Source organism: Numida meleagris, chromosome 26 (assembly GCF_002078875.1).
Source record: "Numida meleagris isolate 19003 breed g44 Domestic line chromosome 26, NumMel1.0, whole genome shotgun sequence".
Taxonomy (NCBI): Eukaryota; Metazoa; Chordata; class Aves; order Galliformes; family Numididae; genus Numida; species Numida meleagris.
Genome location: NC_034434.1, coordinates 4,521,976 through 4,548,204, shown reverse-complemented (window position 1 = coordinate 4,548,204; position 26,229 = coordinate 4,521,976). Strand labels below are relative to the sequence as shown.

At 56.1% G+C, this 26,229-nt stretch overlaps 4 protein-coding genes across 11 annotated transcripts in view; 3 read left to right on the top strand and 1 right to left on the bottom strand.

Moving 5' to 3' along the window:
* PLEKHH3 (pleckstrin homology, MyTH4 and FERM domain containing H3) lies at window positions 7–7,303 on the top strand. Of its 3 annotated transcripts, none has more exons than XM_021377679.1 (13): window positions 7–187; window positions 2,769–2,824; window positions 3,415–3,503; window positions 3,669–3,863; window positions 3,949–4,106; window positions 4,182–4,305; window positions 4,447–4,744; window positions 4,830–5,037; window positions 5,210–5,337; window positions 5,484–5,604; window positions 5,694–6,143; window positions 6,219–6,410; window positions 6,511–7,302. In XM_021377679.1, the coding sequence occupies exons 1-13, from the start codon at window positions 41–43 to the stop codon at window positions 6,691–6,693; spliced, it is 2,349 nt and encodes a 782-aa protein (XP_021233354.1). In that variant the 5' UTR covers window positions 7–40; the 3' UTR covers window positions 6,694–7,302. The 3 variants fall into 3 exon arrangements, with proteins under 3 accessions (XP_021233354.1, XP_021233353.1, XP_021233355.1); XM_021377678.1 differs by having other exon boundaries at window positions 5,210–5,346; window positions 6,511–7,301; XM_021377680.1 differs by lacking the exon at window positions 4,182–4,305 and having other exon boundaries at window positions 4,512–4,744; window positions 5,210–5,346; window positions 6,511–7,303.
* TUBG1 (tubulin gamma 1) lies at window positions 8,130–15,502 on the bottom strand. The gene is made up of 11 exons (XM_021377682.1): window positions 15,454–15,502; window positions 15,167–15,279; window positions 14,559–14,726; window positions 14,235–14,303; window positions 12,905–12,984; window positions 12,170–12,296; window positions 11,378–11,464; window positions 10,989–11,138; window positions 9,590–9,742; window positions 9,177–9,338; window positions 8,130–8,785 (listed from the first exon to the last, which is right to left on the bottom strand). The coding sequence occupies exons 1-11, from the start codon at window positions 15,500–15,502 to the stop codon at window positions 8,588–8,590; spliced, it is 1,356 nt and encodes a 451-aa protein (XP_021233357.1). The 3' UTR covers window positions 8,130–8,587.
* RETREG3 (reticulophagy regulator family member 3) lies at window positions 15,656–24,819 on the top strand. Its single transcript, XM_021377683.1, has 9 exons — window positions 15,656–15,947; window positions 16,687–16,793; window positions 18,338–18,368; window positions 19,528–19,654; window positions 20,350–20,434; window positions 20,865–21,002; window positions 21,533–21,612; window positions 22,129–22,261; window positions 22,894–24,819. Exons 1-9 carry the CDS (start codon window positions 15,775–15,777, stop codon window positions 23,325–23,327), a joined length of 1,308 nt encoding a protein of 435 aa, XP_021233358.1. The 5' UTR covers window positions 15,656–15,774; the 3' UTR covers window positions 23,328–24,819.
* Window positions 25,280–26,229, top strand: part of PSMC3IP (PSMC3 interacting protein) — a 2,891-nt gene continuing 1,941 nt past the window's right edge. For 2 of the 6 annotated variants that reach the window (XM_021377685.1, XM_021377684.1), the window contains exons 1-5: window positions 25,280–25,439; window positions 25,514–25,617; window positions 25,695–25,784; window positions 25,850–25,961; window positions 26,056–26,201. In XM_021377685.1, the coding sequence (XP_021233360.1) occupies window positions 25,403–25,439; window positions 25,514–25,617; window positions 25,695–25,784; window positions 25,850–25,961; window positions 26,056–26,201 (489 nt within the window). In that variant the 5' untranslated portion in view covers window positions 25,280–25,402. The remainder of the gene's footprint in view (window positions 25,440–25,513; window positions 25,618–25,694; window positions 25,785–25,849; window positions 25,962–26,055; window positions 26,202–26,229) is intronic. The other 4 variants (XR_002432883.1, XM_021377688.1, XM_021377687.1 and 1 more) reach the window with 2 other exon arrangements.

Below are 26,229 nucleotides of genomic sequence, written 5' to 3'. Positions count from 1 at the left end.
CGGTGCGCGGCGCGGGAACGGAGCCGGGCCCGGCGGGGCGATGCCGTTCCCCGGCGGGCTCTGGTGGCTGCTGTGCTGCCGGCAGGGCTTCACGCTGCTGCGCCGGGACTACGGCGAAGCGGAGCGGGAGGCGGACGGCGAGGCCGAGGAGGAGGCGTCCTTCGAGCTCCGCGCCCAGGGAGACCGGGTGGGTCCGAGCGGCACCGGACAGCACCGGTCGCGGCGCGCGGTTCGGTTCGGCCCGAGGCCGTCCTGCCCCGCGCTGGGTTTGCGCTGCACCCGCCCCGCTCCCGGCGCGCGGCCGCGGTTCAGCGGGGCCCGGAGCCCGTCCCGTGCGAGGGGTGCGATGCGGTGCTCGCGGGCTGCCCGTTCCGAGGGGGTTCGGAGCCGGGCCCGGTGCTGGAGACACCGCGAGCGGATCCGGCGGTTCCCGGCAGCGGCCGCCCGGCCCCGCTCCTTGCCGCCGCTTGCCCGGGCACGTCCTCCCCTCGCTCGGGGTGCGCCGGGGCCCGCGGGCCGGGCTGCCCTTGGCGCGTCCCCTCTCCGGGGCGCTGGGACCGGAGCCGCTGGGGCAGACGGGCACCGGGAGGGGGAGTCCTCGCCGCGGGGCTGTGCGGGGCGCGGCCTCGGGGCTGCGCGGGGGCCGGGCTCGTCCTGAACTCCGTGCGCTTCCCGCGGCCGAGCTGCGGCACCGGGGGGTGGCGGGGACGCCGGCCCCGTGTGAGGGGGTTGGGGCCCGGGTCTGCCCGGTGTCCGGGGTCCACGTCTGCGGGGTGGCGGACGGGGTGGGGTCCCCTGGCACCAGCGGCTCTCCCGCCCTCCCTGCGGGAGGCAGCCTGGCTGCTTTTCTCGCCCTTCGGGGGCCTGGCACCACGTTCCCATTAGTTGGGGCTGTGTGGGGTCCATGGGACGCACTGGGGGCTCCCAGAGCCCGAGCTGCCTCCAGCCCACGTGGCCGAGCTGCGCTGGCACCGTGGCTCCTGCATTGGGCCGAACCCCCTGTCCCTTGCTCCGTGCCGCGTGGGCCGTGGCATTGGCTGCTGCCTGCTGGGCTGTTCCCGGTGCCCTCGTAGCACAGGGGAACCGGAGTGCCCATCGAGTGATAGGGCACGGCCAAAGCCGGGGTGTCTGCAAGGAGAGCAGAGCTTCCCACGCCTGCTCCTCGGGGCAGAGCTGTGAAGCCAGATCCTGGCACGGGATCCTGCCCTGTGTTGCTCTCGGGGGTGAGGTTGGTATGGGGGTCCTTGTCGGTTCCTCAGTGCCACAGCGCTGCAGGGCAGCTCTCAGCACCCTGGGGAGTGCTGGGGAGCAGAGCCTGGATCTCCCCGCTCTGGCTGCTTCCTCTGCTCAGGGAAGCGGAGCAGCGTGGCGGAAGCCAGTGCTTCCCTCCTGCCAGGCTGCATGAGGGATAGTGTGGTGCAGCTGGGAGCTGTGGGGCTGAATTCCTGCCCAGAGGGGCTGCGGGGCTGGGAGCAGCTGAGCTCACCGCAGCCCCTCTCTGCCCTGTAGTGGGATTTGCAGCATGGCCTTGTTGTTGCTGGGGTGCTCTGGCTCTGTAGGGCTGTGGACAGCCCTGGTGCCCCCATTGCAGCAGGTCATGGCTCTCAAGGGACACACTCAGCAGCACCTCCAGAGCAGGGGCACGGAGGCAGGGCTGGAGCTAGAGTTGCTGGGCACTAAAGCTGGTGCCAAGGGCACAGCAGCAGCAGAAGCTGTCTGGGACTTCCTGCATCCCACGGGCTGTACTGGCTCCAGAGGTCGAGTCTGGCATGTGTGGCTGTGACGCCAGGTCCCCGGGGAGCCCTTTGCCCGCCCTGTGGCTGTGGGGTCCCCATCAGCCTGCGGTGTGGCCGCCTCTTCCTGGGAGCGTGGGAGCAGCTGCCCTGGCCTGGCTGTGGAGGCTCTTCTGCGGTTATTTATAACCCTGAGAAGGAGCCGGCTGCTGTCCTGTGGGCCATGTGAGGTGCTGGGCACCATCCCCATTTCCCAGCCATGCAGGAGCTCACAGAGCCCTCCCTGGCCCCAGTGGTGGCACAGCTCTGGGTGACGCCGTTCCCGTACATGAGGTGCTTCTGCTCATGACGGGTGCCCTTAACGCCATGGATCAGCGGTGCCTGCTCCTGCCCTGGCACAGCAATACCTGGGGCAGCTCCTGCTCCCTATCCCCACTGCTATTTTTAGCAGCTGCCTCTTTTTCTTGGCGTTCTGCAGTGTTCTCTGACTTGGTCGCGTCTTCCCCATCAGGCTGCAGCTGGCGGCAGTGCCCGTGCACTTCCTGGGGCCATCCTGCCCGTGCCGCCACATCCCTGTGCCCTGCCCAGCACGGTGCCGGCTGGTGCCGGGACACTGCCTCATGTCCCAGCATGTGCATGCGGCTGTCACGTGTGTGGCACCATCAACGTAGAGTCGTGTCACACGAGGAGAAACCTTTCCAATCCTGCTGCAGGGCCAGGGACTTCCCTGCTCAGCGTCCCACTGCCACGGGCAGGAAGTCAGCAGCCCCATTACAATGGGACTTTGTGCCGTAAGCGTATTACTCAGCACTGACCTTGTGCAATTCTGCACGGTATTCAGCCTGCTGGGGTTAGCTGAGGATACATGGCCAGCACACCCGCGGCTGCCCTGAGGGGTGCCCTAGCTGCAGCCGTGCGTGCTCCTGGGATGTGAGCCCATCCCTCTGGGTCCAGAGATGAGCGATCGTTGTGGGGAGATGGCTCAGGGGTGCTGGGCAGTGAGCATGGGGTGAGACATCTCTCCTTCTTCTACAGGCATCCCTGGAGGTGAGCCTGAGCCAGCCCACCCGCACCAGCAGTGGCTCGGAGCGGTGAGTGACCCCCTGCCACATCCCGTCACGGCCCTCACACAGTGCTTTGGGAGCTGGTACCTGGCAAGTACCAGTGTGCGCTGTCCTGTCCCGCTCACAGAGCTGGGCACTGTGTGGGGGAATGGCAGAACCAGGACTGCTAGGCTCCATCCTTGTCTGCTGCACCTCGGGCACATCTCCATCCCTGTGCTGAACAGCTCAGCTGTAGCAGGATTACCTGATGGGGCCATATGTGGGGCTCTGTGGTACTGTGTCTGCCCATGGGGCCGTGCTCTGGACTGCTGTGTGCCCAGGGAAGCAGGGTGCCAGGGCCCAGCGGCCTGCCTGCTCCCTGTCCTCCCAGCGCTGACACCGCTGCCAGCATTCCTTCCTGGTTGTTCATTTTCCGAATTCCTTGGCAGGGCCACAGCTGCAGACAGCTTATTTTTAGCCAGGGTCATCTGCACCCGATGGCTCTGCTGCGTTCCCACTGCGGAGTTGTGGGGTGTCCAGAGCCTCTGGGGATGCAGCTCCCTGCTGCCGGGGCGCTGCTGATCCCCACGTGTGGGAAGCTCTCATGGGCACCTGGCTGAGCCCTGCCTCATCCCCAGGTCCCTGCTGGTTTCGGAGGAGATGCGCAGTCTCATCGTGGAGAAGGGGCCGGGGCCAGTGGAGGAGGATCCCGATGCTCTTGTGAAAGGTGGGCGCAGTGTCACGTGGTCTTCTGCCACTTGGATGGTTCTGGCCTGGGTTCCCAGCGGGGGTTGGCAGGACTGTGCCCCGATGGGCTGGATGCTGCCCTGGGGTGGCACAGGGCAGAGCACTTGGGCGGGTGCTGCAGGGGCTGAGGCTTCCCCCCCCACAGGCTGGCTGCAACGGGAGGTGCGGGGCGGTGTGAAGACCCCCTGGCTCCGGCCTCGCAAGTACTGGTTCGTGCTGACTCCCGACTCCCTGGACTACTACAGCAGCAATGAAAGGGGGGCCAAGCGACTGGGCTCCATGGTGCTCACCAGCCTCTGCTCCGTGCTGTGGCCAGACAAACAGACCTACAAGGAGACAGGTAGTGAGCCCCTTGGCTGGGCTGTGCCCTTGCACCCCACACTGTCATACAGAGGGGCGGTGGGTGAGCTGTGTGTCTCTCACAGGGTTCTGGAGCATGACGGTGTTTGGCAGGAAGCACTGCTACCGCCTGTACACCGAGCACCTGCACGAGGCCGTGCGCTGGGTGTGCGCCGTGCAGAAGGTGATCGACAGCAAAGCGCCCGTGCAGACACCCACACAGCTGCTCATGCGTGATGTGGAGGTGAGTGTAGGGCTGCAGGTGCTGCACCGAATGGGCAGTCCGTTGGCAGCTGCTGCTATCGCCTCTCCCTTGCAGGAGCACTATGACAGCCCTGAGGTGCTGGAGCAAATCTATCGCTGCAACCCCATTCTGTGCTACACCAGCAGCCCCCTCTATGCACCCCTGCTGCCTTTCCCCTACGGCAGCCTAGACCAAAGTGGTGAGCGTTGCACGGGGGCAAGGGGTGCTGTAGCAGTTCCATGCTGCCAGGCTGAGTCTGAATTCCCACATCACATCTGTGGTGGTGGGGAGGTGCTTTGGAAAGCCACTGCAGCTGTTAACTTCCATCCCTGTCCCGCAGCTCCTGGTCCCCACAGCTACACCACGCTGCGCGACGAGGCTGTGAAACTGTTTAACTCTCTGCAGCAGCTGGAGTTGCAGCAGGACCCAGTGCCGCTGATCCAGGGCATCCTGCAGACCTGCCTGGACCTGCCGCCACTGGTGGATGAGATTTACTGCCAGCTGGTGAAGCAGACCACGGAGCCACCGGCGCCGGGCGGGCCAGGCGACTTGCACTACTGGCAGCTGCTCACCTGCATGAGCTGCACGTTCCTGCCCTCCCCGCCCGTCCTGCGCTTCCTGCACTTCCACTTGGACAGGTGAGTGCCGCTGAGCCATGGGGCGCAGAGCTGGGATGGCACAGAGTCCCCAGGGTGGCCTTGACCTTCCTGGTGTTCCTCACAGGACGGAGAGCCGCTTCCCCGCCTCGGAGATGGCCAAATATGCCTGCTTCATCCAGGAGGCGCTGGGAAAGACGCGGGGCCGGGAGTGCGTGCCCTCCCTGGAAGAGATCCTGGTGCTGATGCGGCGGCAGGAGATGGTGTGCACCGTGCACTGCCCGGGGGTGGCCGCTTGCAGTGTGACCATCAGCTCCCACACCACTGCTGAGGAGGTGGGGACTGTGGCCATGCCATGCGCAGGGCTGGGGACAGTTGAAGGAGATGGAGCTGGCGGAGGGGGCTGACGCGGGGACGCCTGCCATGACCTATCTGTGTCCCTTTGCAGTCCTGAGCACCGCGGCCAGGGACGCGCAGTCACCGTTGGTTGCCTTTGTCTCGCCCCAGGTGGCCCAGGAGCTCGTGTCGCGCCTGGGGCTGTCGCAGAGCCCCAACCTCTTTGCGCTCTATGAGCAGTCCCGGCTCCATGAGCAGCCCGTGGGCAGCTCCACGCTGCTAGCTGACGTCCTCACCAGGTTTGAAAAGTAAATGTCCCACTCTGCTGCTTATGGGGGGGAGGGGGCCCCCATGAGGATTGGTCCTCCAGGCCGGCAGGGGACGCTGTGGGGCTGCATCTGTCCATGAGCCCAGCGCTGCTGACAGGTCCGTCCTTCCCCCGCAGCCTGGCTGGGGACGAGCAGGGGCAGGACGTGCCGTGCCGGCTCTGCTTCAAGCACTACGGCTTTCTGGACACAGACAACGTCCCGCGAGACAGCCTGGAGTTCGCTCTCCTCTTCGAGCAGGTGAGAGCACTGCCCTGCCGTGGGTGGTCGTGCCATGCCGTGCTGCAGTGGCTGGGCCTGCGCCCTCCCCTCACCCTGCCTTCCTGCAGGCTCACGAGATGGTGCTGCGGGGCTACGTGCCCACGTCAGAGGAGACGCTGCAGACGTTGGCAGCACTGCGCCTGCAGAGCCTCAACAGCGACTTTTCCACCCATGCCCCCTTCCCACGCCTGGAGGAGCTCTTCCCACCTCATGTGCTACGTGCCCGCCTGCCAGCCCCCTGCCCTGACCCCCCGCCCAAGTGCCGTGGGGCACGGCTGCGTGCAGGGCTGCTGGCTGGGGGGCTCTGGGGGCACTCGCTGGCCAAGCAGCGTGCCGAGCAAGACCTGCGACTGCGGGGCCGCCTGCGGGAGGAGGGGGCCAGCACCATGGCTGCCATTGTGGAGAAGTGGAAGCTGCTGCAGGGCATGGCCCGGCCCGAAGCCATGGCTGCCTATGTGGCGCTGGTGCGGGAATGGCCCGGCTTTGGCTCCACGCTCTTTGATGTAGATCTGCGTGTGGTGAGGCCCTGGCACAGTGGTGGGGATAGGGTGTGGGTGGGGTGGTGGCCCTGACACCCCTCTGTCCCCCTGCAGAGCCCAGTGGGAGCCGGACCCCAGCGGCTGTGGCTGGGCATCGGGGCCAAGGCTGTCTCACTCTATAAGCCGGGGGAGCCTGAGCCCTTGGACAGCTTCTGCTATAGCCGCATCTCCTCCTTCGGGGCCTCTGATAGCAGCACCTTCCGCCTCTCTGTGGAGGACCAGGACCTGCTCTTCGAGACCTCCCAGGTAAGGGGCATCCATCCCTGCATTCATCCATCTGTTCGTTGTCCTCTTTGGGGGCTGCAGATGCTTCAGGCTGACCCAACTGTGGCCCTCCACTCTGCAGGTGGATGAAATTGCCCAGCTCCTCAACACCTACCTTGCCTCAATGGGTGCCCGCCAGCCCTCCCAGCCCCAGGAGCTGTCCACCGGCCCCCTCGGCCCTGATGCTGCTGTGCGGCCCCGGGGGCTGTGCCCTGGAGCTGGGCCCTGGCAGCACCTGCTGCCTGCCAGCTCCTTCAGCAGCTAGCCTGGCAGCCAGAGGATGCTCCACAGATGGCACAGGGAGGGTGCCTGGCCTGGTGGCATGCAGTGGGTCAGCACTGACCCAGGTGCCATGCGCTCCCTGCTCCACCGTTGCCTTTCTGGTTATTTCTTTAATTTATTTCGAGACGCCTGCTTGCCCACGTCTCTCAGCACTTTCCCTGGAGGGGCATTGGGGCTGCTGTGCTGTGGGTACCCGGTGTGGCTGTGCCCTGGTTCCCTGGCTGGTGCCCCACGCTGCCCCCCAGGCCTGTCCCCGTCCCCTGTCCCTGGTGCCTTTGCCTCCAGCAGTTGTGCTGTCCTGGTGGTTCTGCCCATGCCCCAGTCTCCCTCTCCCGGTGGCTTTGCCTGGGCAGAGGGTGCTGGGCAGCTGCACTGCCATTGTCCGTCTGTCCGTCCACTGAGCCCACCTTTCCTGGAAAGTTGCGGGTGGTTTTTGGCTGAGCCACCCTCAGGGACCCATGTGGTGCCTCACAGCAGGGCTGGCAGTGCGGGAGTTCCCCAGGGGCTGCAGGGTGGGTGGTACGGCTGGGGCTTGGCCCCACAACGTTGCCTCTGTAAAGTTTGTCAGTTGTCTTTGGGGCTTTTGTTTTGTTGTTGTTGTTTTTTGTTGTTGTTCTTTTTTTTTTTTTTTTTTTTTTTAAATAAATGCACAAAAGAAAGGCTGAGCCTCCTGTCCTCACCCGTGGGACACGCAGCAGGGACTAATCCCTGCAGGATCCTGGGTGCCCCCATCTGCAGCGGAACAGTACAGTGTGTCCTTGGGGGCAGGGAGCTGCTGGTTCTGTGGCCAGCACCAGGCTCCTCGCGCTGCCCTTTGGCATTTCGTCAACAGCGCTGCTGCTCTGCGTCCAGCTCCCCCGGCACCCGCTGGCACTGGCCACCCCGGCTGGGGGGGAACTGTCTCTGCTGCAGGCGCCTCTGCGGGGCCCATGCCAAGAGGGCGTGGGAGCCCAGCACTGCAATGGCTGTATTTTTAGCCTGCTGCTCCATGCCACAGGGTCAGAGGAAAAGGCTAATTCTCACCTTGGGCAGCCTGTGCTTGGGTTGCCGCCAGCACTGCCCCGCACCCTGTGCTGTCACCACCTCATGCGTGGTGGCTTGCGTGGAGCAGCACCAGAACTGGCTGTGCATGGGCCAGCAGTGCTGGCAGCCTCTCGTCCTCCTTACCGCTACCATTCCTTCGCTTTGGGCTGCAGCAGTGGGGAGGGCACCCCATGGGGGTCCTCCTGCCTGTGGCCTCACCCCTGTGAAACATTAACGCCGTCACCACGTGCACAGTGCAGGACAGGCAGGGAGCTGTCCTGGTCAGCTGCACTGCAGGTCCTGCCTGTATTTCCGGCTCTGCCCCAGCAGTGTGCTGCCCACTGCAGGGGCTGCTATTTGGTGCAGCAGCACGGTGGGGACTCACTGCAGGCAGAGTCAGTGCAGGAACAGCCTTTATTAAAGCAAAATAACCTACAAAAATATAGATGCAGCCTGTGCCCCAGGCTTGATCTGGCAAAGAAGGAAGAAGGACCTTGCCCAGGGCAAGGACTGGCTCAGCCACACACAGCCCTCAGCCGCAGGGCCCAACCTTTGGGCCAGGCCAGCTCCTCTTGCCCTCCTCCAAGTGCACGTGTGCTCCCAGGCCAAGAGGATCCCTCAGTGCAGCGAGCGGCTGCCCAGTCCCATCCTGGGCCAGGGCACGTGGTGTGGTGGAGGCTGTCCTCTGCCCCGGACCTTCAGGGGCAGTGCTGCTCACTGCTGAGGAGCACGTGTGTGTGTGCACACATAGCCACTGGCAGCTCTATGGGTGGCCTGAGTGGTGCTCAATGTGGGTGCAGCAGAGCTGAGCCCTGCAGCATGTGGTGGTGGCCGTGAGAGCTCTTGTCCCCAGGTCACTGCTCCTGCGTGCCCCAGGAGATGTAGTCGGGGCGCGTGGCCGCGTGGTACTCATCAATCAGCTGCTGCACAATCTCCCGCGAGTTGTCCAGCTCATCGAAGTTGTCCTTGAAGATATCCTCCTTGCGGAACTGCTCCAGGAACGCCTCCCGCTTGCGCAGCTTGTCGTACTGCCGGCACGTCCGCTCAAACAGCTGGGGAGGAGCACAGCAGTCCGGTAGGACAGGACTCCTGGGAGCCCATGCATAGCCCAGCGAGGGGGGCCCTTGCCTCACCAGGCTATGAGCAGCGCCAGGCCCACAGGGCAGGAGCTGCCACCAATGCTTGGGATCAGCTCATGCTCCTCAGGCCGCTTTTGGCCACGCAGAGGGAGTCTTGCTCCCGGGGGAACAACACCAGGGGATGGGGCTGTGCCCAGAGCATGCAGAACAGATGGATGGGACCCCAGCCCCTATCCACCCCCTCATCTGTAGGCCACTGTGGCTTTGTGGAAGTCCCAAGAGAAGATGTGTCTTGTGACTGAATGGTAAGAACCACAGCTTCAAAGGCCCAGTACTGCCTGTGGTGCAGAGGGAAGGCACTCACCGAGGAGATGTTGGTGTGGTTTGCCATCATGAGGCCGCTGACACGGTGTGCTGATGGCAGGTAGGGGGACTTCCGCGACAAAGCCACCTGGATGCTGGCAGGACCCCAGGGAATGAAGTTAGCCAGCTTCCTCTCCCGGATCCGCTGCAGACTCTTGTGAACCTGGTGGGGTGAGAGCAGCAATGGGTAGCAGGGTGCTGGGCAATGCCTCGTTGCAGCACCCCCAGGAGCTGCTCCTTGCAGGGCATACAGCCTCAGAAAGGTGCACTTCACCAAATGGCATGCAGCCTCACGTGGGAGCAACCTGGGGCCAGTTCTCAGGCACCCCTCAGCCTCGCTCTGGGATTTCCAAGCAGAAACATGGTGACTGTGCCATTCATCAGCATCTGAAATGGCGGCATGCAGGAGCTCACCTGTGTGGGATCTACCTCCCCCTGGATGATGTTCAGGATGGCGATGTAGCAGTGGTTTGTCTGCCTGTCTCGACCTGTGGACACCATCACGTTTTTAGGCTGCAGCAATCTTCTCATCACATCCAGGACTGTGGTTTTCCTCACACTGGCCACCTGCGAATGTCAGCTGGGTCAGAGACAGGAGGTGTGCTGCTCCTTTGCCCTCCCACTGCCCTGCACATGCACACAGGAGCAGAGGGCAGCTGGAAGAACTCCTTGCCCCAGGAATGGAGCCATGTGCAAAACTGCATGCAGGATGGGGAAATCCCAAAGTCACACCACAAGCACAGCCAGGCTGAGAGCTGGAGCATTGGTGTAGGCTCCCACTAAGGAGCTGAGCTGCCCATCCAGCAGCGCAGAGGGGGCTGGGGATGAAGCTCAGTTGAGCTCAGAGTGAAGGGATGCATTTAATGTTACCATCGCTCCACTTCTGAGACAAGGAGCAAGGCTGGAAGATGGGAGAGGGACCACCCTGCACTGAGCCCGTGGGTGGCTGCAGCAGTCTCCAAGTGCTGTCATAGACTCTGCACAACTTCAGTCTGCACAGCGGGTGCCAAGACCAGCACCCAAAGGAGTGTGCCTGAGGCAAGGACAGCTTGGTGGTGTGGCAGCCTGGCTCCAGGCACCCTCCAAGCTGCTGGCTGAACCCCCCCACACTCCTCTCTGGGAGGACAGAACACACACTCGATACCCTTTTCAGAGCCAGCAGTTTTTCAGATTTGCTTCTCTGAGTAACATCCTGAGGAAATGCATACAAGAGGAGAACAGCAGCTGTTAGGCCCTAGCAGAACTGAGACACGGCCAACGCAGGTGAGTGTCTCAAAACAGAACAGCCTCGTTCTCCCCTGTGGCTGGGGGAGGACACTGGCTGGGAACAAGCTGAACAGTAGTGGCAATGTTTGATGCAGGTGAAGGGTAACCAACCCCTCCCTGGATGCACCCTGGGGAAGAAGCTGACACCTGGAGACCACATTCAGCCTTGGCATGGCAATGACCAATAGTTTTCTGTCCTAAATGGTGTGAGCTTGTGGTCTACTGCAATGACAAGACTGGTGGGGGTGCTTTGCTGGGCTTGTTCTGATCATTTCTAAGGATGACTTTTGCCAAATCAAGTATTGCTGACCCTCCCGTAGATGCCACAGCCATCCCGAGGACATTCAGAGTAAGGAGTTAGCCCAGCGCAAGCACAACTGACTGCTCATTGCTGATTCACATCGTGCTTGAGCTGTCACATGAGGTGGCTGCACATGGATCTGGGATTAGGAACATGCAATTACAGCTCACGCCATGGCTATGGGACTGATGGGATGATACGCAGTGCCCTCGGGAAAGAGGAGGAGTCCCCCGAAGGCTGTCTTACCGACTGGTCTGTGGTGAGTGGTGTGTATCCCGTCATGAGGAAGTGCAGTCGTGGGGTGGGAATCAGCGAGGCAATCAGACCGATGAGGTCGTTGTTCATGTACCCAGGATACCTGAGTGTGGTGGTGCTGGCAGACATGATGGTGGAGACCTGGGGGAAAGAAGACTGGGTCACCACATGGTCACAGAGCATGTTCAAAGCCTGCTTTAAAAAACTAAATAAAGGGAAGCTGTATGCCCATGGAATACACCCTGAAGAATGTGGCAGAACCACATTCACAGTTCCAGGCTGCCCAGCATCATGCTAAGCCCATGGAGCAGGCTCAAACCAAATCCAAGCCACCAGGGAAGCCCTGTGCCAGCTTCTCCAGAGGGAAGACCCCTTCTCACCAGCTGGTTGATCTGAGAGAATGACGGGTTTTGAATGTGCAGCCGATCTGTCGCAATACGATTCAAGGCTGTGTTATCTAGAACCACCTGCAAGAGAAAAACAGCTCTGTGAAGGCTCTCAGAGGCAGCTAGAGAAAAGGCAGCCCTGACCACATGTCTGAGGGCACCGGATCACACAGCCTGGCCCAACACAAGTCCCAAGCGCAGCAGGCCAGCAGAGTGCTCTGTGGCAGGTGGCAGACACTCGAAACCACAAGCTGACTCATTCGTGGAGCGTAACAGACACTGTCAATGGGAGCTCCTGCCTTCAGCTTGGCTGTGCTCCTCTCCCCAGAGAGCACAGCCACTGGGCCAGCACCTCACAGTAACCTTCAGCAGCACTGACACAGCTGTTATTGCTCTGCTATGTGCAGAGTTAAGGACGAGCAGGAGTCTTGGTTAGGACTGAGTATGTTGCCTGCCTAGGGCCTGTGGATGCTGGAGTTAAGTTCACATGAAGGCTGTGGGGCAGTGCTGCAGAGAAAGCACAGCTAGCCCACTGCTGCCATGGGAAGAATCTGCCAGATTCTGTCCAAGCAGGACAGTTTGGAAGGGGTTAGTGGAGAGCCCTCATCCCTAGAACCACCAAATCTGCCCAGTCCTTCTGGACAGAGGTGCACTTGCTGCTGTGCATGGGGCTTCACAGGCTGCAGCACCTGCCCCAGTAAAGGCTGCACTTCAGAGCTACCAGGGACAGGGTTGCTGCACAGGAGCTGTCTGTGCTACTGGGCCAACATGCAGTGGTGCCCTTACCACACAGTCAGCATTCTGAGTCAGCCTCTTCAGTGTCAGTAGAGAGTTATACGGCTGGACCACAACGTCACTCATCTCATCCTGGTTTGGGAAAACTGAGTAGGTCTCCACCAGCTTCTTGGGATACCTAGCGAGAAAGCCCAGCAATCTCAAGGGTTAACATCACCAAGGCAGCACTGTTTCCTCCCACAAGCTCTCTTTGCAGTCTCCAGGCTCAGGACAGCAATGAGTCACCAGCACTGCATGCCAGATTCGGCTCCCAGGGAGGGAGAGAATTTGTCCCAGCAGTGCCTACCCTAGCAGCACAGGAGCAGGCTGCCAGACAGAGCTACAGGCAAGGCTGAACCATCCAGAGGCTGATTAAGCAGCTGCCTGCAAGCCTTTTCAAGAGGCTGCAAGCTGAAACAGGCAGGGATGGCAGCTCAGAACCTACAACTAGAGCCTCCTACCCTCCCCAGCACAGTCAAGGTGTCAGAAGGCAGCTGCCTGATAAGAACAGCTGAGGGATGGCACAGTTTGGACAGCACAAGTCCAGCTTCAGAGCCTCTGTAGTCCACAGGCATATCAGGAGCCATCCCTCCCCTGGGCGGTTTGCCAGGGATTGCACAAGACAGTATTTGGGTGGGGGCGGTAGCCTGGGCTCTGAGTCAGCTCTCTCCAGCTTTCTGCTTTGGCAGGGTGCCCAGCCTAGGCCAGACTCTGTGGTGCAGGAAGGGGATAAGGCAGAATGCTCACCTGTCATTCAGTCTCTCGAGGAGGTAAGAGCCCAGCCCAGAGCCTGTTCCACCAGCAATAGAGTGGCAAAGCACGAATCCCTGGAAGGAAGCAGAATGCAGGAAGCTCAAGGTCCAATTCAGCCCCAAGTGCAGATAGAGGCCTGCCAGCAAAGGTGAGAACCTCCCCATGGCAATACTGCTGCAAGCAGGGAGCTGAAAGCACGTGGAGGTTAGCCTGAGCTCCTCCAGACCGCAATGACAGCCACATGCTCATCACACCACTTCTCCAGCGTGGGAAGAATCTACTTCTCTGAACATGCCATAAAGTACAACCACTGCTCAGGAGCCTCCTGGAGTCCTCCCACCCCAAAACAGACTTTAGAATAGCTCAGATGTCACTCTCAGCATCCAGCTGGTCACATTAAATGGAGGCAGATCTTCTCAGCCCCTTCCCTGTGCTCTCCTTCCAAAGCCTCAGAGGCCAACTCCCTCTACCTGACTTTAGGACAGTCCCCACTTTCTGCAGATCCCACAGTCTGCTCTTAGATCTTCTGCCAACTTATTTTATGATAGTATTTTCCCTTTCCCTGTTGCCATGTGACAGCCTGACACAAACACCAAGGAGCCTTGTCTGTTTCTGCACAGGAAATGGTTTTATCTGGATGGTAGTCAAGGTCCTGCCAAAGGCACAAGGCAAAGAAGCCCCGGAGCTGTCTCCAGGCTTTTGGTATCCCTGATGCCCCTTTAATCCAGCTAGAGAGAACATGAAGCTGCAGCTGCCCACGTTTATTCTGTGGATTTCAAAGCACTCAGCAACTCTGACTCTCTGAGCATTTTTGTACAGGCACACCGTGGCTCTCTCTGCTGCTGCAGACACCGAGGAACAGCAAGTGCCTCATTTCCATGCTGACCCCCTTTACCCACACAGACCTTCACTGGAGAACAAGCCAGAAGGGCAGTGCATGCACTGGTTCAGTTGATGAAAGAGAGAGCCATAGAAGGGAGAAAAGAGAAAAAACAGAGAAAGAAAAAAGCACAACAGTGCCTGAAACTCCTCCTGCAGACTGCATTCTGTTGGAGGTGCCCAATGCCATCAGTGTTTTGGGCAGAAAAATGTCCCACTGAACATACAGTAAGATGACTTCTGGGGAAGTCTGGAACATGTAGTAGTAACGGAAAAGATCTCCCATTCCCAGCTCTCCTCTGTATTCATTGTCTGCCTCAGCACCCAGAAGCAAGCTGAGCCAGTCTGTATGCACTGGAGGACTGAGCTCAACCTCACAGAACAGCAGTCCAACTCTGAAAATGCCAGGTAGGACAACCGCATCCAAAGCTCCGAACGTACTTACTTCCAAACTGTCACTCCCGTCAGCCTCTCTGTCTATTATGTCGAATATATCTTCATGGATTTTTTCTCCCTGCAAGAGAGATCAGAATAGGATTTGTTCATCTCCCACAGAAAGCAGTGAAGAGCTTATCAAGCCAGGTGTGAAGCCAAGTCTGATGGGCACCATGATCCTGTACTCAGGGTGCCACAGCGTGTCAGTCCTATGTCTCTGCCGAATGACACAGAATTCTGCAGAAAGTGCACGCTAAGCCTGACATGAGAAAGGCCACAATAAAGCCTCAATAACTGCTCTGTGTTCATACACAAGAGCACCAGAGCCTGCTACCTGTGAGAAGCCACTGGCCCAGTTGTTCCCAGCTCCACCTCCATGCTCAGACAGATAGATGTTTTCTGGATTGTAGAGGTTAGCATAAGGAGAGTTCAGGATGGAGTGGATGACGCGGGGCTCCAGGTCCAGCAGCACAGCTCGTGGGATGTAGTGCTCATCGTCTGCCTTTAACAAGGAGCAGTAAGGTCAGGATGCAGTATAGCTCCTTACCGCAAGAGAAACTGTGAGTGAACATGCCACCTCCTGGCCACAAGCAAGCATGACACGGCGCAGGAGGAGCAACCCGCTACGTGCTGGGCTGTCTGCCCAGCACCTCTTGGCGTGTCCAGAGTACCCCGAGTGCCGGGCTGGGGGCTGTCCTGCTGCAGTCTGGTGATGCCCTGCCTGCAGCACTCCGAGCCTGATGCTCCCACCTCCGCCAGCCTTCGTGACACATCCAGAGCACAGAAACGGCACGAGGATAGAGCCCTGGCAGCAGCAGGCGGCTCCATCTGCCACTTGAGCAACCGCCCGGGGCGAGTCACCCACCCATTCCCAAATGGGGCCGCAGCAGTGCGGCTGCCTCCTCGACATGCGGCGAAGCAGCCCCGGGGGGCCATGAGTACCTGGTAGAAGAAGACGTCCTTGCGGTCGGTACCCTCAGTGGCAAACTCCTCCACGATGCCCTCGGGGCTGATGCCGTGCTCGGCGCAGAGCTGCTTCCAGAACTCGAACCCGACTGCGGGGGCCGCGGTCAGCGACCCCCGTCGCCAGGCCCCGCCCCCGCCCCAGGCCCCGCCCCAAGCCTCGCCCCCACCCCCCCGACCCTCCCACGTCCCCCATAGCATCCCGGCCCCGCCCGGATCGCGCTGCCCCGTCTTAGCCCTGCCGCCGCTCTCAGGTGCCCGCTCACTCTGGTTGCCGCACTGGCCGAGCTGCAAGGTAATGATCTCCCGCGGCATGCCGCCCGCCGCTCCGGTCCGTTCAGATCCGCTCCCGCCTCTCAGCCGCCGTCTCCCGCTCGGCGCCAACGGCACTGCGCGTGAGCGCGGCGTACTTCCGGTCCCGCTCCCGCTTCCTCCGTCCCCTTGCGGCGCCCTGGAAACGCGCGTGCGCACTCGCAGACGACAGGGACGGCGCCTCTGCCAAGATGGCGGCGCCCGGAGATGCCCCGCTTCCGGCGATGGGGGCCGCCATGTTGGTGGCGGCCGGATGTTGATGCCGGGAAGGAGCCATGGCGGCGGCGCGGCCCGGCGAACGGCAGCGGCGAGTGCAGGAGTTGAGCGCGGCGCTACGGGGTCGCCTGGGGCCCTACGAGCGGCTGCTGAGCGCCGCGCAGGCCGCGCTGGTGTGGGAGAGGCCGGGCCGCAGCGCGCTGTGGTGGGCGGCGGCGCACGGCCTCTTCTGGTGAGCGGCGGCGGGCGGCCCGGGGCCGGCGGCGGGGCTGCGGGGGTTGTGCTGGGCCGGGCCGCCTCAGCCCCGGCAGAGTGCCTGGGCCTTCTCCCCGCCGGGCAGCGCCCGCTCTGGGGAGGCTCCTGGTGGAGCGTCGCTGCGGTGAAACGGCGCGGCCCGATTCGCGGTGACCTCTCGGCAGTTGCGGGGTGTGCGGGGCCCTCGAACCCGTCTCTCAGGTTTGGGGAGTGCAGACTCCCGGCAGGGAGCTCTGGCTCGCAGGCCGCCGCACCTCCCGGAGCTGGGGCAGTTCGTGGTTTGGGGTGGGGGCCGACCTGCGAGCCAGCGAGTTTGGTTTTGTGCGTCAGTGCATGGGAGGGAGCCTGGTAGCACTGCCGCCTGCTTGAGCTTTTTCCCTCTCAGCGTATTTTCCACCTAATCCTGAAGCATAAAACCACTCAGCAAAGGCAGAACTGTTCTGTGAACGGTGGAATAATAAGGGCAGTAGGTAATGTGCAGGCTGTGAATTCCAGCTGCTTGCTGGAAGTGAGGAGCTTGCACAGCTCTGTAAGATAGTCTGGAGCACGGTGAGATAAGCTCCTCGCTAAGGGCAGCGGGCAGGCTGGCTGCCCGCTGATAAGCAGCCGCTTGCTTCTCTGTAATTATCAGTAAGTTTTGCAGTGGGTTTTTGATACCCTTTTCACTTATATCACAGATCTTGCTGGTCACTTATGTGTTCATTTCTTCACTGTAGGTTCTTTGCTCTGACTTCTCTTCGATTGGTGTTCCTGGTTGCGTTTACTCTTATAGTAGTAGTTTGTCTAGATCAATGGAAGAACAAAATCTGGCCTGAAATTGGAGGTAAGTTGCAACATTTAAGTTAATATTGGAAAGCTAAGTACCATTTTCAGATCTAGAGATACAGAGTGTGCAGCATTTGGAGTTCAGTAGGCAGAATCCAGGCCTTTTTTTTGTTGTTGTTTGTGAATCTAGAAGCATGCACAAAAATATTGTAGGCATGTTCTTCCTGGAGTCACTCTGAAATGTTCTAACCCATATAAATAACAGGAGTTTCTCATGCTTGTGGCACTGGCATTTGTCTCATAATCTTCTGAGTTATCCCTTGCGTTTTACTTGGTAGAAACTTGCGACCTTTTAATGCATAATGAAGAAGTCTCCTTGATTATACCATTTGTTTGTGGGATGTCATAGAAGGCTCTTGTTTGCTTGTTGGCTGTGATTTTATGGTGTGTTGGGATTATGGCCTTTGTCATCTCAGTCTAATTTTACTTAAGGATAAATTGCTCTTGAGTTATAAAGAAATTATCTTCATGACCCCACACCAACGCTGTATGTAGTATCCTGCTAACAGAAAAACTTTAGAATAAAGAGAACATTTCACTAAATGGTAATGTTTGAAATATGTGGTGTACTTGATCTTGGGCAGGTTTTGAAGCAATGATTGATCTTCCAAGCATTTGACACAAGATCAGGAAATCGAAGTTTGGGGAATATGTTTGGATTTCTCCTCAGAATCTCTAATAAACTAGCTTATTCTTTGGTGACAAATCTGAGTCCTGGCCTTGACAGCAAAAAGAGATTTGATTGAAAGGAGAGACATCTTAATGGCTGTTACAATTCAGTTAGCCCTAAACTTCCAGGAAACAAAGCAGTTCTTTTTATCCTTTATTAATATATTCCTGAATAAAAGAAGTTCTGCCAGGATTTTATTGCCTTTGCATGGGCAGAGTGGTTTTTAAGCAGTGTATATGGTTCGAGTGCTTCCAGAGTTCTGTGACCAATCATTGTAGCCAATAAGAAAGTAGAATCCCAGCTTTTGTGCTTCAGCTTGTGTTCTCTGTAGTTCTTGGGAAGACATTGAATCTTCATTCAGTTTCTGCCGTCAGCTTTCTTCAGGCTCTGTAACTGAAGCGTTCCTTCCTCCTGATCAGGGAAGTGGGGAGAGTTATCCATCCAGCTCCTGTGTAACCTTGATTTAAATTTGTTAGGATAACTGATGCATCTCTGGGTCAAGTTTTGGTTCCCAGTCTGGGGGAGAAAACATCAAAACGCTTAAATCTCTGCTGCTTCTCAATAAGCAAGCTGAGTGTATGCAGGAGAAGGGAGGGTGATATTTTTTGTGAATACCCATTACTGCAACCAGAGCAGCCTTCCAGATGCTGTCCAGAGCAAAAGAGAGCAACAAGGAGGCTCTCTTGCAGTCTTGTACTGTAACACGTACATGTTCAAAATGTGCTACAGAGTGATTCATGTGTTTTGTAACAGTTAATGTCTTTTTTTCTGATGTCTCCCAGCTCATTAAAGCTTTACTTAAATCCCCAAAGCTAAGCATTCTTATGGCAAATTCCTTGCAACTAACGTAGTGTCTGTTCTTAATATTTTAGTGGCAAGACCTGACGAATTAGACAATGAGAGGTAGGAAACTAATTGAATTCTCTGCTGTTTGGTACTCTGCTATGATACTGTGTAATAATTACCTGCATGTGCTTGTAATGTTGGCTTCTTTAAGAGGGGAATGAAGGGGGAGAAGGAAGCTGCTTAGTGGCGGGAGAATGGAGCCCTGGGCTCTGTCATTCTGTTGTGACAAGTTTTGGACCTACCCAAGCCATTAATCTTTGCCTTTGCATTGGCATACAATAATGCTTGCTTGAACATTGTAAAACCTCCACTGCTGTATCCCCTTACACCCCTAAGTTAGAGGTGCTGTATTAAAAACAGTTCCTTTCGTGTGGGTCTCCAGTAGCAGGAAAACAGCTTTATTTTTTGTTGTTTTGCTGTTTTTTAGAAATAAGTGTATCTTCTGAGCCTAGATACGGAATGTTTAAAGAGGCATGCCCAAAGAATTGTTAGTGCATAGTTATGATCTGACTGCAGTATTAATAGTGGGTTACGAAATGTTAGGGTGTTCTCTTACTAATAACATCTTCCTATCTCTGGGCACACCTTTCTGCCTGCTTGTGCAGCTGAGCCACACTGGATGCTCAACTCCTGCTTAAATCACTGGAGCGGTTGCCACATGACTTCCTTGGCTTTTCGTTTGTTTGTTTTTGCACTTGCAAGAGGCCCAAATAAAAAAAGGAATTGCTATTCCTAAGCTTCAAGTACTTGTGACTAGCAGTTAAGAAACACTAGTAGAACTTGCCCAATATAATGCCTCTGAAGTAACCAGACACATTAAGTAAGGCGCAAGGCTGCTTGGAAACCTCATGTTGAATTCTCGGGAGTTGTATTTTTCCAAGTAGATGCAGAGTAAGCAAATGGGTTAACTTGATTTGTTTCTGCGCTGCCCTTTCCCTCCAGCAGCTTGAAAATTCCAGTCTAAGACAGTAGACTGAATGATTCAAATTGCTGCTCCTTAGCTGCTATGGGAGAACTGAGACGCCTGTAGAATGGGGTGTAGAAGTGCTGCTTTTGGCAAAGTAGTGTTTTGAAAGGCAGGCTGACCTGCATCTCTAGAGCTTGGCAGTTAAGGGGAGAAGAGAAGGTAGTTCTGAGACAAATGGTCACAGCTAGTGACTTCTGCACTGAAGTCAGTGCAGTAATATTTGTTTCTGAATTTTTACCTTTACTGCAGCTGGGGATATGTCCACCCTCGGCTGCTCGGAGTGCCAGAACTGTGTCACCATTTGGCTGAAGGATGGGTGTCTTGGACCAACTTCTTAAGTAACCTCTTTGTTTTCAAGAGACAAAGCCCTGGCAAGGTGAGAATGTACAGACTTTAGTAAATTAAATAGTTGGTGTCCATTCTGTTGACTGCTGGTATCCCTTTGTGATGGTATTCAGCACTGACTGAGTGTGTTCCAAGCATGGGATACTACCACAGAAAGTTTCCCAGAAAAATATGACTATTAAGTGGTGGAGAGCGATAGAAAGCTCGGTCAGAATAAGTAGATTATGGAAGAGGGAGGAGAAAACAAATGTTGGGATGCTGATTGCAGTTGTGAAGTGGAAGTATAGTCGCTCCTTCTGTAGGTTTCTCGCTTTTCAAGTGTCCGTCAAATGTATCTCCCTCATTGGACTTTAACTGTTTGAGAAAGGTGTGTCAAGATTTATTTTTTTTGTTTCTTTTGAGACTTATGTGAAGAGGAACCTGTAACTGTACTTGTACTCTTCACGTTGAAAGAGCTCTATCTTCTTCAACCTCTTCTTTGCTTTTCGCATATCTGCTTTGGAAGCTCCTTATATTCTGAAGCAAGAGGCTTTGGCATGCTGCCTATTGCTCTGAAACAGATGCTTCCTGTATCTGTTCTAGTCCTAGAATGGGGTTGTTAAATGCTAGGAAGGCTTTGCTGTTAGAGTTAGAACTTTACCTAGAATTCTGTAGAGAGCAGGATGGTCAAGAAGTGAGTGATTCCATTGCTTAACCTTGGAAACTCACTGTCTCCCATGTCTTCAGTTTTGCCTTCTAGTATGTGGAGTCTTTACTTTCCTGGCTGTTCTGGGCCGGTATATCCCTGGACTCCTGCTCTCATACTTGATGTGTAAGTAGAAGATCCCTGTGCCAAATACAGACCTTAAAATGAAAAAGGGGTTAGAGATACACAGGATCTGAATGTATGAGGGATAGGGCTTTTCTGCTCCCACAGAGAACCTGTGTGAGTGGCTTTAAATTTAAAATAATACATTCTGCCTAGAATGTGTTGGTTCTTGGCCAGGACTCTAAGGTCTCTGGTTCAGACAGAACATGTTTGAGTGCTTATTAACTACAGATCTGAGCACTGAAAAGTTGGTCTCTCTATTTTGTTAAATTGGCAGTGGTGATTCCACCCATTCTAACTGCCTCCTGCAGTGTTACCTTCAGTGCTCAGATCTTATATTCTGTATGTGTGTGATACAGACTCACAAATTGGGCAAGATGTTTGCCAGATAACATCCTGTACAATTTCTAATCAATATTCCCACTTCCCTCAGTACTCTTTGTCCTGCTGTGGCCCCTTGCTGTGTACCACAGGCTGGGGCACCGCATGTACATGAAGCTGGAGCCAGCTCTGCAGCGGCTGGATTTCAGTGTTCGAGGCTACATGATATCAAAGCAGCGGGAGAAGCAACGTAAGTTACCCTAGTGTGTTTCTGACCCTTCAGATACTGATGCTCGATACCTGAAACAACATGTGAATAAAGCCCTTGGTCTTGGAGTGAGTGGGATAGTGCTGCATGTCTCAAATAGCAGCCATTCCTGTGCCCTTGGCAAATACTTACAGCTGCTTTGGCAAGGAAGCAAGGCAGCTCTGCCTCCACAGGAATCTGCCAGGTAGTGAGCACAAGGTGTAAGCTGGTCACAGTGCTGAACTGTGCGTTTTCGCAGCTGCCAGAAATGTTTGTTCTGTACTGCAGTACTATTGAGTCCTTCCTCTAATTTCAGTGCAAGGTTGCTGCAAAACATGTTCATGTCAGCTAAAGATCTGCAACAGCACAAGTGAGAAATGATCACATTGCTCTGTTGAGGAACAAAGTATGCTGTGTTATGTCCAAGCCTGCCAATCTGGGGTTTTCTGCATGGTGCAAGGCTGATTTTTTTTTTTTTTTAACAGACCTCTGTCCTAACAGCAATAATAAACTTTGACTCTGGTTTCTGGCAGTGCGTCGCCGATCCCTTAATCAGGAGGGTACAGATGATGGGAGTGACAGCGAAGAGGAGCTTGCTGCTTTCTGTCCCAAGGTAATTAAGTGTCTGTGGAACAGCAAAGCTCAGATAACTAGAACAAACTGTCTGCGTTGTGTAGTCATGCAGTACACAGCCCTGTATCCAGTATGTTGTAGCTGCCTTGTCATGGAAGGATATTTTCCTTTTAGAGAGGTCTCTCTTATTCTGTCTTGTTTAAGTATATTACACCTTGTACTGGTGAAGTCTGAAATGTCTTTCCCTCCAAAACTTGCTCCTCTGGACACAGAGGGGTCAGGTAGAACTTTCAGGTGCTCTGCTGCAGGCCTGTCTTCAGCTTGATGTTACTTCCAAGCTGGCTGTTGAGGATAATGGGCACTAGAGATGTACAGTTCTGTTTGTACCAACTACAGTCTCTTAGGCTAGACAGTAAAGCATGAAATGAGTCTCAGATACCAGTGTCCCTTGAGGATTGGGCTTAACTGGCAGCCACTGGATCGTGTGTTTTATCTTGAGGCACAGGAATGAGCTTTCCAGTATTTGATGTTTTCTATTGTATCTTCCATTTCAAAGCTGGATGACTCTGTGGTTGCCAAGGAACTAACCATCTCTGACTCGGAACATTCAGATGCTGAGGTTTCATACACTGAAAATGGGATGTTTAACCTCTCAAGGGGTCAGACTCCACTGACAGAGGGATCAGAAGGTGAGTGGAAATGGGCAGCTTCTCAAAGATAGGAAATACTGAGCACGCACCAGCGCGATGGGTTGCAGGGAAGATGCATGTTCCCTTCTGTCCTTGAGATCTGGCTGCTTGATCTCTGTCTTGCTGGCCAGGATGAGATGAACCTACCTGTCTTTTTCACTACAGCTTCCTTTGTAATTCATGTGATGCTTTAGTAGAGGAATCACAGTTGTTCTTCAAAGGCAGGTCCAGCTCTGCCAGCCTTTGACTGGAGGGATGTGTTGCAGCACAACCTTTGTCGCTGTGACCAGCCTGTCCCTCTGGTCATGTCATTATAGTATAGGTGCAGCCAACTCTTCTGTTTTAAGACCTTTCTACACCCTCTGCTTATCTGCTGAATGAGCGAGAGGATGGCTTCCTCTGACAGGTGTCTTGTTCAGCATCTGCATTCCTTGAGAGTGAGCTGGGAGGTAAGCAAGCATCTAGAATAACTATGTGAGGGGGAGATCAAGGAGAGTTTGATCTTCTGTGAAATGAAAGGAGACAGTCTGTTTTGGTGAGGCAGTGGCCCAGTTTTTGCATGCTGCGCTGCCCTTGCCTGCAGGGTGTTTGGAATGTGCTGTGTATTCGAAGTGTTTGTTCTTCTCTTCTAGACCTGGATGGTCACAGTGACCCAGAAGAATCTTTTGCTAGGGATCTCCCTGACTTCCCTTCCATAAACCCAGAAGCAACTGGCCTAGATGATGAAGATGACACCAGCATTGGGATCCCAAGTCTGGCTTATCGCCCACAAGTAACAGAAGATCTGCATCTCCCTTATTACCAGGAAGAAGCTGGTGTACTGCCATCTGTACAGAATCTTACCAACAACATAGCTGGGTTTGTCACCAGAGGGATGATACAACTTGCACTGTCAGGAGCCACTCAGCCAGGCTCTTCACGCAGTGACAATCCCCAAAGAGATGCAAAGACTTACCTTAGGACGGCCAGCTTGGACTTGGACACTGATGTGGAAGGGGATGACTTTGAACTTCTGGATCAGTCGGAGCTGAACCAGCTGGATCCTCCTGGCTCCCGGGGCCAATAAGCAATCACATCACTTCCCTTCTGGTTTTCTGTTGTGCATCGTGAAGGGGAATTCTGGAAGGAAAAAGCATTGCACAGTTACCTAGATTGTCTCCTGTGTGAGTATGAGTGATAATACAACCAGTCCTGGCTGAGAACTCAACTGTGACCTGTGACTCTGTAGCTTCGCTTGGATTTTTAAAATAAACTACGTTGGTAATTCAGAGGGAAAAGGCGTTGATGTGGTTGCTCCACAATCACGCGTTGCCCTGCCAGGATGCTGCTTGCTCCAAATCTCCTCACCTACGACAATTAGTCTGGTGTCTGCAGCTCTAGAGACCTCTAATCAGACTGACTTAGCATCACTGAGAACAATCTTGAAGTTAGTCTACTTGGGGCTGGCATGTGATAAGGTGAATGGGATTGTTTTCCCCTCAAACTTAATGTCTAGGACTTAATGCTGTTCTGTCTTTAAGACAATCGTTCCCTGTTCCTAAAACGTGCACAGAAATCCAATTCTTCTCTCCCAGCAGTATCCAGCTGTGGGTAGAAACAAACACCTTTCTCCTGTTGTGAATGTGATGGTGTACGGCCACAAATGTTTGTGACTTACTGGCCACTCATCTCCAGTTCAAGCTTTCTAGTGATGCTATTTTGTAAGAAACATAATGGCAATAAGACATCTACTGTGAAGACTAGAATCCTGCAAAGAACGTCTACATGTGGCAGCTGTTCTTGTGTTGCTTTCTTAAAATAATGGACTAACAATTTGCTAAAAAATTCCTGTGTTATTCCAGAACAAGTTCAGCATGGATAGTAGCAATACTACATTTCCCTTGACACTGCCTCCCAGAGAACTACTAGGGAGAGATTTTCTGGAGGAGGGAAGAAGCGGACTTGGCCTGCATGGCCGGTTTTGTTCTGGGCTTCCACGACATCCTGCTGTTTCACAGCTTCGTATTGTTGAGAGCCTACCAGCAGGAGTTGAATGGAGGACAGCAGCTCAAGCCACAAGTGACTGAAGAACTACTTGTTGTGGTCACTTAAACAAACCAGCAACCCAGAGGGGAAAGACATTCTTTAAGCTGGATCGCCCAAGCCTTCCAGCCCTTTCTGAGTCACTGAGCTTTCCCATTGCTTTTTCTAAGCCATAGAAACTGATACAGACCACATTCGTGCAGCAAACAACTTACCTCTTCAGGGAATCTCCCATGTATGTACTTTTTTTTTGGTCTAAATCTGCTTACCTGAAGGTGTTGGCCGTACAGTGCTTGGACTGTCTTGATTTATGGAAGCAGGTGATTTCTTCAGCCATGACTAAGGTGGAGGCTTTATTTTATACTAGCATAAATCTTCTTTTGGGCCTTGCAAGAACAAGCTGTCATCTGATAAAATGTCAGCCTACTTTGGAATCTGAAGTGAAGAGCCCGTCACAACCCACTAGCGCAGCTGAGTGATACAGAATATACACTCAGCACTCACCTGTGGAATTAAAATTTCTTGTTTCATTTTGGGATTCTTATTTCATTTTGTAATAATTGAGATCTGTGGGAGAGCCCCTCTGTCCCCCTTGCACCTCCCCAGCTCGCGAGGGAGGGCTGTCCCATCTCAGCCTCCTCTGTTTCTCTTTTCTGCCTCAGAGGCTCTTAAAGGAACCGAGCTGGGGTGTTGGGAGGTGGTACTGTGTGGAAATGGCGGCGTTGGGCGAACGTTCCTGGAGCAGTGGGTGTGCCCCACACAGAGCACGGGCCCAGGGGCGCTCGGTTCGAGCTCAGAGGGTCACGCGACCCACGTGGTTCCTCTCGATGGTTTATTTAATTCCCCCCCCCGCCCCTTTAAAGCTGTCACGTATCGTGTGAGTTAAAGATAAAAGCGTCTGTCTAGAAGGGCCCTTCAGTCACAGTACAGCTGCTGTGTGCCTCCACGGCGAAAAAAGACGCGAGCATTACCCGCGGAGCGCGGCGGCCGGAGGCGGTGCCGAACGGTAACATCAGCGGGCGGGCCTGGACTGGAAGCCCCGCCCCTCCTCTGTGCGTTCGCCGGAAGTGCGTCGTGCCGGAAGTACGTCACGCGGTCTGAGCGGGGCGCGGGAGGAGGATGAGTAAAAGCCGTGAGGGCCCCGCGGCGGGCGGCGGTGAGGGGTGGACTGGGCCTGGGGTGGGGCTGCTGCTCCTGAGCGACCACGGTGACAGCGGCAGTGTCACGCAGGAGCCGCCGCCGTCCTGCTGCGCTACCTGCGGGAGCAGAACCGGCCGTACAGCGCCCAGGACGTCTTCGGGAACCTGCAGCGGGAGCACGGGCTGGGCAAGGCGGTGAGCGGACCTGGCGAGGCGCGGCTGGGCTGGCGGCGCGGGGCTGACGGCGCGGTGCTGACGGCGCGCTCGCTTAGGCCGTGGTGAAGGCGCTGGAGCAGCTGGCGCAGCAGGGCCACATCCGCGAGAAGGCCTACGGCAAACAGAAGGTGTACTTCGCCGACCAGGTGAGCCTCGGGCCCCGGCCGAGCCCCGCTCCCCTCGGTCCCGCTGAGCGCCCGCCCGCCCCCAGGAGCAGCTCCCGGCCGCCAGCGATGCGGAGCTCCGCAAGTTGGACGCGGACATCGCCGCGCAGTCCGCCGAGGTGCAGGCGCTGCAGCAGAGCTGCCGGCAGCTGGAGGCAGGTGAGTGCGGCTCCTACCCCCGCAACACCGGCACCGCCCGCGGGCAGCTGCACCGTGGTTGCCGGCCCTCCTGGTGATCGGCGCTGCCCTCCAGAGCTGAAGGACCTGAACAGCGCTATGACCACTCTCGATATGGCCCACGAAATTGAGGAGCTGAGGAAGGACTGCGCCAGTTACACAGAGAAACTGGAGAGGATCAAGTCTGCCACCAACCACGTGACGCCAGAAGAAAAAGAGAAGGTAAAGAGCTGGGGCTGGCTTGGGGGGG